The 11,798-nt window shown below is 37.7% G+C and overlaps 1 protein-coding gene and 1 long non-coding RNA gene across 2 annotated transcripts in view; one reads left to right on the top strand and one right to left on the bottom strand.

Annotated features, from left to right (window-relative positions):
• Positions 1-1,157, top strand: part of LOC146454956 (gamma-aminobutyric acid type B receptor subunit 2-like) — a gene marked incomplete at its 5' end in the record, with an annotated part of 5,182 nt that extends 4,025 nt beyond the window's left edge. Inside the window, one exon of the mRNA XM_085094894.1 lies at positions 850-1,157. Coding sequence (XP_084951020.1) covers positions 850-1,016 — 167 coding nt within the window. The remainder of the gene's footprint in view (positions 1-849) is intronic.
• Positions 1,158-7,254: 6,097 nt separating this feature from the next.
• LOC146454957 (uncharacterized) lies at positions 7,255-11,666 on the bottom strand. Its single transcript, XR_014859141.1, has 2 exons — positions 11,539-11,666; positions 7,255-7,607 (listed from the first exon to the last, which is right to left on the bottom strand). It is a non-coding gene; the product is annotated as an uncharacterized LOC146454957 (long non-coding RNA).
• Between the last annotated feature and the right edge of the window lie 132 nt (positions 11,667-11,798).

The following is an 11,798-nucleotide window of genomic DNA, read 5'->3' on the forward strand; positions in this document are numbered from 1 at the left end:
CTACTTCTCACATCCTAATGAAAAGAGTGGTGCCCGGTAGTTATAATACTGCAAGCACGCTTCTCCATTTACTTCCATTTTCGATTTACAGTAGTTTGCGGCATTTTGTTTAATACATTTCATACATTCAACGTCTGTTAAACTTCAAAAGATAACTTGTTAAAACGCCTCATGTTACTTACCCTAACTCCAGAAGATAAACCACCTCGATGATATCCTTGTAATGGCTTTGACTCTACCATTCGCTATATATAGTATTGGTGAAGATGCTTCAACGCTATTATATCAAAGGTTGCTCCGTTTGACTCAATCTGAAAATCTGATTCTATACTGTATACATCTGCTTTGCAACTTTTTCACCATCCCTGTAAAAAAAGTGTTCAGCAAATGATGGGAGCGATCACATAAAACTATTCCACCAGTACTGATATAATGTTGGCTTGAAATGAAAGAACACAGTCTGGGATTATGATAAACAGAATAAAATCGTAACAGCGATTGTAACAGTCGTTGCCACAAATAGTTTCGTGAATATATTCGTCGTTTTAAATGAACACACTTTTTCCTAGTGATAAGAAAAAAATGGTACGCTGAGGCGTACTTGTGCGGATTAATGAGCTGACATCTTTCGCTGAATACATAGTACATGGCAGATAAGCGAATTGCCGTGTATAATTAAAGGCCATTTAAACGGTCCTTAATGAATTGGACCTCAGAATATCTCGACGAAAAGCTTAGAGGTCAAACTGCAAGGCTACATTGTGTGTTAGTGCCAAAGGAGTATAGAAGGGCTTCGTTATTCCATGAAAAGGTCTAAATTCTAACCCATCTATTTTACTTTTCAAGTAGATGGAGTCATGTTCAATTACCGAGGCTCCAGTTCAGACGACATTCCCTGCGAGATACGCACGGACGACATCCATTTGGATGAGACAATGGTAGTAGAGTTTAGTCCCCACACCTGTGATGCTGTGATCAGAAACTGCAGCACTGGCGCCCCAAGCAGGCTGACCTAAAATAGTAATAAGAACTAACTTCAATGTTTTATTGCTAAAGGAAATTAAGGTGACCAAACATGGTTGATGTTGGCGCACCCTATATGGGTTTCGTTCGTATGAATTTTGAGTTCTGCATTCCAATTCAGCAAACAAACACATAGAGATTATATTATCTGTTTGCTTACTTGTTTCATGAAATCAAACAACAGAATCAGGGTTCCCGGCCATGGCGAGGGAAAGCTAGGAGGAAACAGATTTTTTTCAAGGTCAGGATAATTCTGTATCAAGTCAGGAATACTAAATTTTACCTCAAAGTCAGTGAAAAGTTAGGGAATGTTATGTTAGGGTAGCCACTCGGTTTGGGAAGGGGTTTCCTAGTTGGCAAAGGTAATTTTGTTTCAAAAGGCAGCTTACTAAGGAATGATTTTTGTGGCTTCATCATTGACTTTACTAGGAGAGATTTTCAGTTGGAGTTGGAAGAGTAACGGTTGATCAACGGTTGATTAACTTAGGAGTACGCGGGTTCGACACCCCCCGAGGTCAAATATTTTTTTCCTAGTTCGTGTGGTCTCCCATTTCCTTACTAGGGCTAACGCTCGGTGGGAAATTCATGGGTTCACTTAGCACTTTAACATACACTGCAGAGTTCATTTTTTTACCCATCCTTGATGAAATGTTTGTTTGATTAGAAAAGGCAAAGGCAAAGACAACGATGCCTGTTCGTGTGATTTTCATATTTGCTCAGAGAACTGTTTAATGAACGCATCAGCAGTGACTTTTCTACTGGCGACAATGTACCTATTTCTAACAAAAACCGTCGTTGTTATTCAAGAATTTGACAGGAAAATAATGAATATTCCTAATAATGAAATATTTCTTTGTTTAAGAATTATCTCTTTTTTTAATTTTTTTTTTAATTTTCACATTCTTAAGAGAATGTTTGATGTGGAGGAATGACTAAGAAATTCTAAAAAAAATCAACGAAGTTCCTGAAACTGTGCTATATCCAGCCACATTCCCATCGCAGTCGCTACTTCCTCAATCAAACTCAGTCTTTACAATTAACTTATATCTTGCAAAATTTGGACAAGTTTTTTTTTGGCAATCATGCTGAATAATACGCCATCAACAATTGTGTTTGGCCATCTTTGTGTCACCATTACTGTACAATACAACTTTCATTGGCTACCTTTATCCCACTATATAAAAACTTTAAGAAACTTCCCTTGACCTTTAAATTATTACAAGGTTCAGAAACTTGTTATCTGTTAGTGATCTAATATCAGTCAAAAAGCACTCTACGGTATTCTCTTAGAACTGAAAACTCCACTTTACTAGTGCCATCCAAGGCAAAGATGCCCCAGACGCTTGGTGATCGTGTTTTCCGTTCAGTGGCACACGTCGCTGGATGCCCTACCGGAAGCCAACCTTCAACATAACATCACTAGGAAGTTTTAAAAACTCATTTTTTAGAACGTGCTCAATACAAAGAGAAAGGTCAGAATTCAAAGGGTTTCCAGCAATGTAACATAATGCATTCAGTGAAGCTGCACAGCGACAGTTTCACAATGAATACTATCTGTGACTTGACAGTTAAACCAAATGTCGTTTTGACAAAACCGCTGTGACATATCTATGAGTTTCCACTGGATAGTTAAAATTGAAAGAGAAATGTGGGACAAAAATTTGCCATTAACGAAATCACTAGTTTATTAGAACTATATCATTTGTAAACCTCTAGCGGAACATTAAGTCCGGTTCCTAAGCAATTTCAGTTCATGTATAATTTAGCAATGTCTGTAATATTTTAAATCTGCCATTCTTGATATTTGTTTGCAATAACTATTTCGAAACCAGTTATTATAATGGATTAAAAAATAATCAGTAAATTTTATTCACAGAAATAATAAGGCCTTAGAACTGTAGAAACGTTTATGAATAAAAGTAGTTTATCACACATCCGGTTTTTCCATACAAATGGCGAACTTTATTTGCGCGATTATAAGCGCCCCCTTTACAATTTCCTCCCTTTACAAAGCTTACGTATGTGAGATTGAGTTTTCGAAATACTCTTGGCTGTGGGTCGTGTATGACAAATCTTCTTTAGTAAAAGCCCTTGAGATCGGCTGCCTGTAACAGAATGAATCAGGATCTGTAATAAACACTCCGTTCTTTAAGGAAGATCTGGTCCACAGCACACCTCTCGCTCAGCCAAGGAGCCAAATTCCCCAAAAGCCCCTGTTGCATTGCTGAAGAACCGTGGTATCAAGTGGATTAAAAGTTCTCTTCACTAAAAGAGCAACGATGAACAGAAACACCCGAGAAACGGAATGGACAGACCAGGCTCCCTCAGAGACTACTCTCTGGGTAACAACCGCACCGTCAAAAAGAAACTTTAACGAGGATTTACGTTACGATTCCAAGTTAATACGAAGAAGAAAAACCGATTGCACAAAGCCTTGAAGTTTGTTTGTTTTTTTTTAATTGTCGGTAGTGTTGTCGTTTTCAACAGAAAATGGAGCGTCGTATTCCAACGTCTTTTTAACGACATTTTTTATGACGTTATTTTCAGTATTAATAGTCGCGAGTGTTGTCGTTTTATTATGTTTATGTTTATAATTAAAAATAATAAAAATAAATGGGAATTTCAGTGGAATCCACGGAGTGGCTCTTCTCTCCACTGTTTCCAGGTCGAATTGGAATTTGAAAATGTTGGTTTTTGTAGAGGGAGGAAAACCGGAGTACCCCGAGAAAACTCCTCGGAGCATGGACGAGAACCAACAACAAACTCAACCCACATATGACGCCGAGTCCGGGAATCGAACCCGGGCCACAGTGGTGGGAGGCGAGTGCTCTCACCACTGCGCCTGATCCCTGCTCCCCTTTATCTCACGATAAATGATTTCGGTGTTCTATGTAACAATGATAAGAGCATAGATATAGAGTTCAAATACAAAACAAATTCTTCCATCAAAAACCACTAACGAGATTGTAACAACGGCAAGGCCTGGTCGTCAATATATTAATCAAATACACAATACATCGTTTTTGCTTTTTTCTTGTAGTGTTTATTAACCTCAGTTTTTCTCTTCCTTATTATCATCGTCACCATTTTTATTGAACAAGATTGCTAATGCTACATCTAAGATAAAATAGCTTCTTGTCAGTAGTTTATGAGAGATTACATTAGTCAGTTACTGTGATTTGTCACGATAAAACAATTTTATGTTGTCTTCAGTACCAGTTAAGGTTTGGTTGCTCCTTGACTTATAACAATAACAACAATAAAGCAAAATATCTCTATTATTTATTTTTGTTTTTAGTTTGGAGTACTGTCAGTTGGCCCATTGTCATCATAGACCTCGCTATTATTCCAAGGCTTTGATGTCAGCACAAACAGTCACCAAATACGTTCGTAATTTTGACATTCATAAAAGGTTTGGGGTCTCCTGGGTTTGACGAGATCATTTTAAAACGCTAGTCTCCTTCGCAGCCGTTTTTGGGATTTGTGGGGGAGCGTTGCGTGACATCCCAAAAACGGCTCATTTTAATTACAGTCTAGCAAACATTGCTTTCTTGGTGAAAATGTCAATATTGGTTCAAATGAGAATAAGAATTTCCAGGACAATAAGGAAAATCGTGGGAAATTATCAAGGGAAGACACCTGAAAATGACGGACAATGGGGTATCTTGCCCTGAACAAGGAACTCACAATCGAACCCATTTTTTTTTAATCACATTGCCCTTTTTAAAAAACAAGCACATTCACATCAATAATATCAATAATAAAAGAATTTTTCATTACCTTTCTATGAGTTTCCTAAAGCACATTTTTTATTAAATGTATTTTCCTTGACAAGATCTATGATACTTTAAAATAAGCCTGGAACAACTGAATTGTTCACAAAGGAGATTTATTTTACTCAGTAACATAAATGATTTTATGCTGTTTGTTGTGACTTCGTTCTCACTTCACTTCCGGCTGAGGAACTTCCAATACAACGTATTTTATTGACGTCACAGCCCTCGAGGGTCTCTCTCTCCCTCGTATTTGAAAGCATCGTGCTAGATTTTCAGCTGCGGACGAAGTCGTTTAAAGGGTTAGGTCATCCTTACAGGGATGAGTGATTGGCAAATAAATGCTGTACACTTTATTGATTTAATAAACGGCCACTCAAGTGGCCAAACGTTTGCCAATCCATAGTTTACTTTCTCACCCAACTTCTCTGTTCTCCTCAAACTAAGCTCGGCCTGTACAGGGCTTATGTGCTGCTTTGATAATAACAAACGGCATAAACGGATGTTTTGTATTTGAAAATAAATGAGGATCGAACCATGGAAAAACACTTGGCTATTACGCATGCCCAGGAATCTCAGAGGACTTGCAGTACGAAAACGCGCAAACCTGATTTTATTACCTCGTAACTTCAAAAGAATTTCTAGTTCATGGACTAAATAGAAAGTTTTAGCCCTTTTTCAAGAAACATCTTATATGTTAATTAATATGTGAAGGGTTAAGATCGAAAAGCATTCAGAATAGCTACTTCGACACGCTTTACTCTAAATTAAACCAGTCTAGATATCTAATGGCAAACACATAAACTAGCCTCGTTACTGAACACAAACTACGCGCAAAATAAGTTTTCAAATCCTTCCTACGATGAGGTTTTTAAGAGCTTGACGATAATTTCTACTAAAACTAAAACAAATGCAAGGATTTACAGCACAGTTTGAGTGAGCCAACAACTGAATGACAAACCAATATTGCAAAAACGTACAATGGGATCTCAAAACAAAGAAGCTTAGAGCAACAATGATATTGATAGGTAGCCAACATAAGGCAAACCCCAACACGATAGCAATGGCCTTGTTTAAAACGTTTCTTCGTCTCCATGAGTGTTGTTCCTCAGCGTTCATTCATGATGTTTCACCTCGAATTTTCTTTAAATTAATTGTTACAACAATTATAGAGTACAGTGCGATGATCAAAGTGAAAGGGATGTAGAAGAGTGCAACAGATAATGTTAAAACGTAATTTCTAAAGAAGATATCTTCTAAGTATTCGTGCCACATTAGACCACAAACGAGTTTGGCGTACATGGGAGGTGGAGAGTAGATGAGAATTGCGAGTCTCCATACGGTGAGAATAATGCGGAAAAGACGCAGCTTTGAGCTGATGAGTGAGGAACGAAGAGGAAATACCAAAGTAACAAGTCGATCGATTCCTATGAAAACAAGGCTTTGAATAGATTCAGAGGTGGAGATGTATTGTAATAAAATGACTGGCTTTTTTATTTATTTATTTATTTACTCATTTTTTTATTTTATTTTACTCTTTTTTAAGTTATCTTGGAATTATTGAACGAATCAATAATTACCTATGAATAGCTTTTGCAATACTGTATTTTTTATAGTCATGCAAATAAAGCTTGTTGTTGTTGTTGTTGTTGACTACCTTACAGAAAAGGTTTCCGAGAGGGCCACCGAGAAGCTGCGAATCCACATACTGAAGTTCTTTAAAACAAACGGGAACTCGAAAATTGGATAGATGAAGTCTAACATAGCCATGTTCACGATTAAGAAGTTGATTGTTTTTCTCATAGGCTTGGTCTTGTAGACAGTTACCCCCATACCCTTGCAACAAAAGCCTGGTAAAAAGACTGGTAAGCCTGGTGAAGTCTGGTTCAACCAGGCTTACCAGGCTTTTGGTATGAACTCAAGTCTGGTTAAGAGTCTGGTATGCCTGGTTTTACCAGCCTTTCCTGGTTAGCTTGGTCAAAAGTTACCTAAAAAGCCTGGTAAAGCTGGTTTCGGCGCGCAAACTAGAACCTGAAAAGCCAGGTAACCTTGGTTTTACCAGGCTTTCAGGGTGAGTGTGGTTAAAACACCGTACCTGAAAAGTAGGGTTAGACGGGTTTTCCCAGACTTTCAGGGTAAGTGTGGTGGGAAAGCATAACCTGAAAAGCCAGGTTGGCCTGGTTTCCCCAGGCTTTCAGGTTAGGTACGGTTGGCAAATATTACCTGGAAAGCAAGGTTTAGCCTGGTTTTCTCAGTAAAAGGGTGCATACGCAGCTGTAGTAGGAAAACAAACTAGAAAAACAGAGAAGTCTAGCTTATCCAAGCGTTTTTTCACGTTTGCTTTGGCTATGGTTCTACTTTACTACGTTCTGTGATCGGGTAGCAAAATCTGCGCAAATTTCTCAACCAATCAGAAACAAAATCATAAATCACAATAATAACAAAATTCCCATTCAAGTTCAGGTAGATTGTAACAACTTTTATTGCAAACTCTTGTGCAATTTCTTACACTTTCCTTGGAATTTAAAACGGAGAATGTACATGTACACATGCTGAGAAGATAAATTCTTGACAGCTACAACCATAAACTTTGTAAAGAAATTGATGGTTAACAACTTTCTGAGAAAAAAAATCCTTTTCACACCAATGCCTCATTGGTGTCAGGAAAATAATACATGTATCATAAATGATCTGATGTTTACTTCATTGAAATTGTACATGTTGCATTATACAACTATTATCTGATTTTTATGTCAATGATTGCTCTGTTTCTGCTGCTTGGAAATTTATTTTTCTTCTTCAGGAATGGACCTGGAAAAAAGGTGAGGAAATACATGTGTAAATATTAATTTAAAGTTACACAATTATTCAGTGGTTCTTAGAGGATGGGAGAGCCTACAACAAATGTTTAAAATGCATTAAAATACATCTGTAGTTACTTGCACCTTCATTTTCATGATCTCAAACTTTATGGCATTTGAGCATGATTACAAACTGCATAATACACAAAATTTGGTTCAAAGTTTTTTTTACGGTATTTCTTTCCCCAAGGTTCAATGCTTCATAACTTGCAATTCACAACAAAGTTGAATACAATGTTCTAACAATACAGTGTATAATGATAGGTACATGTATTTTCAATCACTAAAATAAATTGTAACAAGGCGGATAAGGATTTGTTACCCACCCCAATGGTTAAAATGCCTGTTTTGCCTACATATACATTTTGCTGACAAGAAAGAAAAATGTTCTCCACCAACAATGTCAATAGTTGTCAAGCAAAACAAGGGAAGCAGTTAAATAAATATTAATGAAATTGATATTAAAATTATAGCTGAACTGGTCTGCACTGAAAAGGAGCCATCTGATTGGCTCCGTGAGTGGTGCAAATTTGTCTATACACACCGATAAGATGGGCCACTTGTGGTACAATGTATGTTTGAAAGGAACAAAGTGTTTCAATTTTGACAAAAATGTTCTATTCTAAGCTTATGAAAAACAAACTGTTGAAACTGTCATGTCACAGTATTATTACAACATAAAAGCAAAACATTTCATCATCCAGACAAAGAACATAAACAAGTTCCGCACACACTTGAAAGCAACAACGGGAAAGCATAAAAAATAAAACCTTACTAATTAACTGCATGTAACTTGTTCGGTTGGTATTGGAAAGATAATGGTCTCATCCTTTTTTAACCTGACCAATACATGTATTTTCCCAGAACATACTTCATGCTAGCTCTAGTTTTGTGACTATGCTTCTTACACCACATAAATGTACTGTAGGTTTGCTTTGGCCCATTAAAGGTGTGATATTTCTTTTAGCCAATGTAGAACAACTCAAGAATCACTGTGTATTAATTCCTGCCAGCATACTGCACTCAGTTTGTCTATGTTGACACTGAATGTCAGTGTAGGGGCCAATTCATTAACCATTGCCAAAGTAAATTTCTGAATTACCCCACTACAGTATGTCTCTTGGTTGACAGGGAAACAACTGACCAGGACATCACCACATGTGAAATCCAGCACTCAGATAACTGTGTCTCGTGAATGACGTTTACCGGTAAGTTACATTGTACATTGAATTTACATGCATATGGGGTTATTGATTTTGTGTCACCAACTGTGTGTCAAGAGGGTGAAGAAACAGACCTCGAATTCACATACAGTACAATGACTTCCGTTGAAGTTATTGAGCTACAATCCATTCCTTTATGCAAAGTGCAATACAGTAGATGGTACATGTAATTCTAAGTTTTGGCCCGGAGGGTACACATTGGGTATGCTTCATGTAAAAGTCCTTTTAAAGTGTGTATGTACATGTATACATTCAAGAATTCATTTCAATATATACAATCTAGGACAGCTTCACTTAAGTTGAAGTTACAAAGTGGCAAGAGAAGGGGGCACTCATAAAATTATTAATACCCATGACTCAACATAGCAAAATAATGTTTTCTCTCTGTGACAGAGCCATAGCCAGACTTTTAGGAAAGGTGAGGTGAGCATTGAAAGTGAAAAGGACTTGAGCTTCAAGGGGGAATTTGGGGGTACACATATGCTCCCCCAGAAAAGAGTGAAATGCAGAAGTTCTGGAATGCTATTTTGAGATCTTCTTCATGGATACAATGTTCAAAAAAATATTCTTGTTCAAATGTGAAATAGCAACTTTTTGGTTTCTTGCAAGTCAACATTATTATTTTAGCATTGCTCCTGGCATGGCCTCTACAGGACAAGTGTCACGAGGAGATAGTTTACTTTATAAAATGGTGTAAGGCCTGTGTGTCTTAGACTTTCTTTACATGTATATTGGCTGCCTTTCCTCACCATTTCTTGACTAATTTAGTTTCCTGTGTACATTCATAGCTCAAAGGCCATATCTTTGTAATGCGTTCTGCACATGGCTTTTGCCTAATCTCTATATTTTGTAAATTTACTCATTGTTTTGTCTGTTTTGTGACTATGCTTCTTACATCACATACATGTAGGTTTGGTTTGGCCCATTATATATATTTCAGCCAATGTACATGAAGAGCCTTTTTTGTAAGCAGAGAATGATGAATTATTCCAGAAAGTGACGCAGGCATACACTGTACTCAGAAAAAAAGAAATCTGAGTGCTCCTATCAGGAGTCCAACCTACATGTAAGACCTTCTGATTATAAGTTCGGATGCTCTACCACTGAGCTACAGGAGACTCGTGGGAGCTAAGGCCATGAAACTACGTCTAGGTTCATGGGACAAACATCCTGCATGCTGCTAGGATTTCAATATCGAACGTGTTATCTTGGAATACACTGTATTTTGTAAGAATAGCTGTCTTTTCCATCACCTTGCCTTGCTTTGTTTGTTTCACAGGAGTTTAACACCTTGCCATCCTTTTACCATAAAATTATGCTAGTCACTGACTGTGCTTTGAGTACGCATGATATGAACAGGCAGGACAAAACTTTAGATTCTCCTTTGAAGATCTCATCCCTTTCCGGGATGAGTTGCTCTTAATGCAATGATCTCATGATTCTTGCAGGATAAGAAGCATAGTGGCAAAACAAACTGAATTATGGTAGACATTAAATTCAAAATGAAGAGAAAGCCAAAGCCACAGAATTCATACATGTAGGAAAGAAATGACCTTTGCACTCCTATAAATTTGAAACAAGTGAACACAGGGCTTTGTTCAGTCAGTATCAAATCCTCTCCGTACATCGTATAATGGTAAGCGCACTTTAAGTGTACACAAAAAAGTTAATTAGTCAGAAGGCAGAGAGTAAAAGTGGCCATCCCACCAGAGAAATCAGAAGTTTTGGCTGTTATTTAACATGCATAACAAAGCAAATTGTGACTTTACCAGGGCCAGTTTTGGATGTCTGCAAACTCACCATTCAGTCGCATTGAATGAATTTGTGATGACTCTCACTTGTAATTTTGAACAAATTGCCCTATGGAATCACTGGATTTTTCCCTAAGCTTGATAACCTTATGAGGGTTAATCCCGGGGATTAAGCTTTGAGGATGCAATCTAAAATGCTTATTGGGGAACTGATTACTTTTCAACTTCAATGTAATAGTAGTTTTCTATTTAACTTCAAAATGCAAGTTTAAGTGCCTCGTCTTGCTCATGTTAGCTAGGCCCTGCCTAAATGTAAACATATAATTTGTATTGTATCAATATGAGACATCAGCGAACTGGCTTAGCCGTTAGTTGCCTGGCCCCAGTTGTTCAAAGGCCGGATAACTTTATCCAGTGGATAAGTCACTATCCGACAGTTTCAATCTGTGCAAAGATTTCAGTATTTCATCGTGTAGAAGCGAATATGCACACTCTAAGCACAGTCTAGTTTAGGGGTGAACGAAAACCTTGGACAACGTTTCACGTGAAGCATATTTTAGACCCCGAATAGTGCCTTATCAAGCGGATAAAGTTATCCGGCGTTTGAACAACTGGGGCCTGGCCAACAACTCGTACGCGCAAAACGACCCGTTACCGTTTTGCTTTTAAGCTTATGTAGAGGAAATAAAGATTTATGACCTGTGTAATTTCTCGTGGAGTCAAAACGTCAAACTTGCTTAAATTCAAACCAACAGCTTTCAATGCCGAATATTGCATTGAGGGCAGAAATCAGTCAAGTTTGAGCTTTAATACATGTATATTTCAAACAAAATGGCCGCCAAAGCAAAGTTATATTACATCGTGTACAGCTGATTTCATAAAATGAAAGATCACTACTGCATCTTACCTTTATAGCGTCATTTAGACCACATCTCCTTGGAATCCTGAAGCTGAAATTAGGCTGCTCAGAGTTTCCACAGCAATCATAAATTCACAGACAACTTTACATTCCTCTACATTCCCACGAATCGACATTAATTTTGTTTACGCCAGCGCTACCAGCGGCCAGCAGATGTCAGAGTCACATGACTTGAGGAGGCGCGGTCCCACGGCTGGAGCAACAGGCGGTCATTTTGAAGAAAGAGGCACCAGTTACTGGTTTGTAAC

Source organism: Pavona decussata, unplaced genomic scaffold (assembly GCF_977016875.1).
Source record: "Pavona decussata unplaced genomic scaffold, jaPavDecu1.1 SCAFFOLD_295, whole genome shotgun sequence".
In the NCBI taxonomy this organism is placed as follows: Eukaryota; Metazoa; Cnidaria; class Anthozoa; order Scleractinia; family Agariciidae; genus Pavona; species Pavona decussata.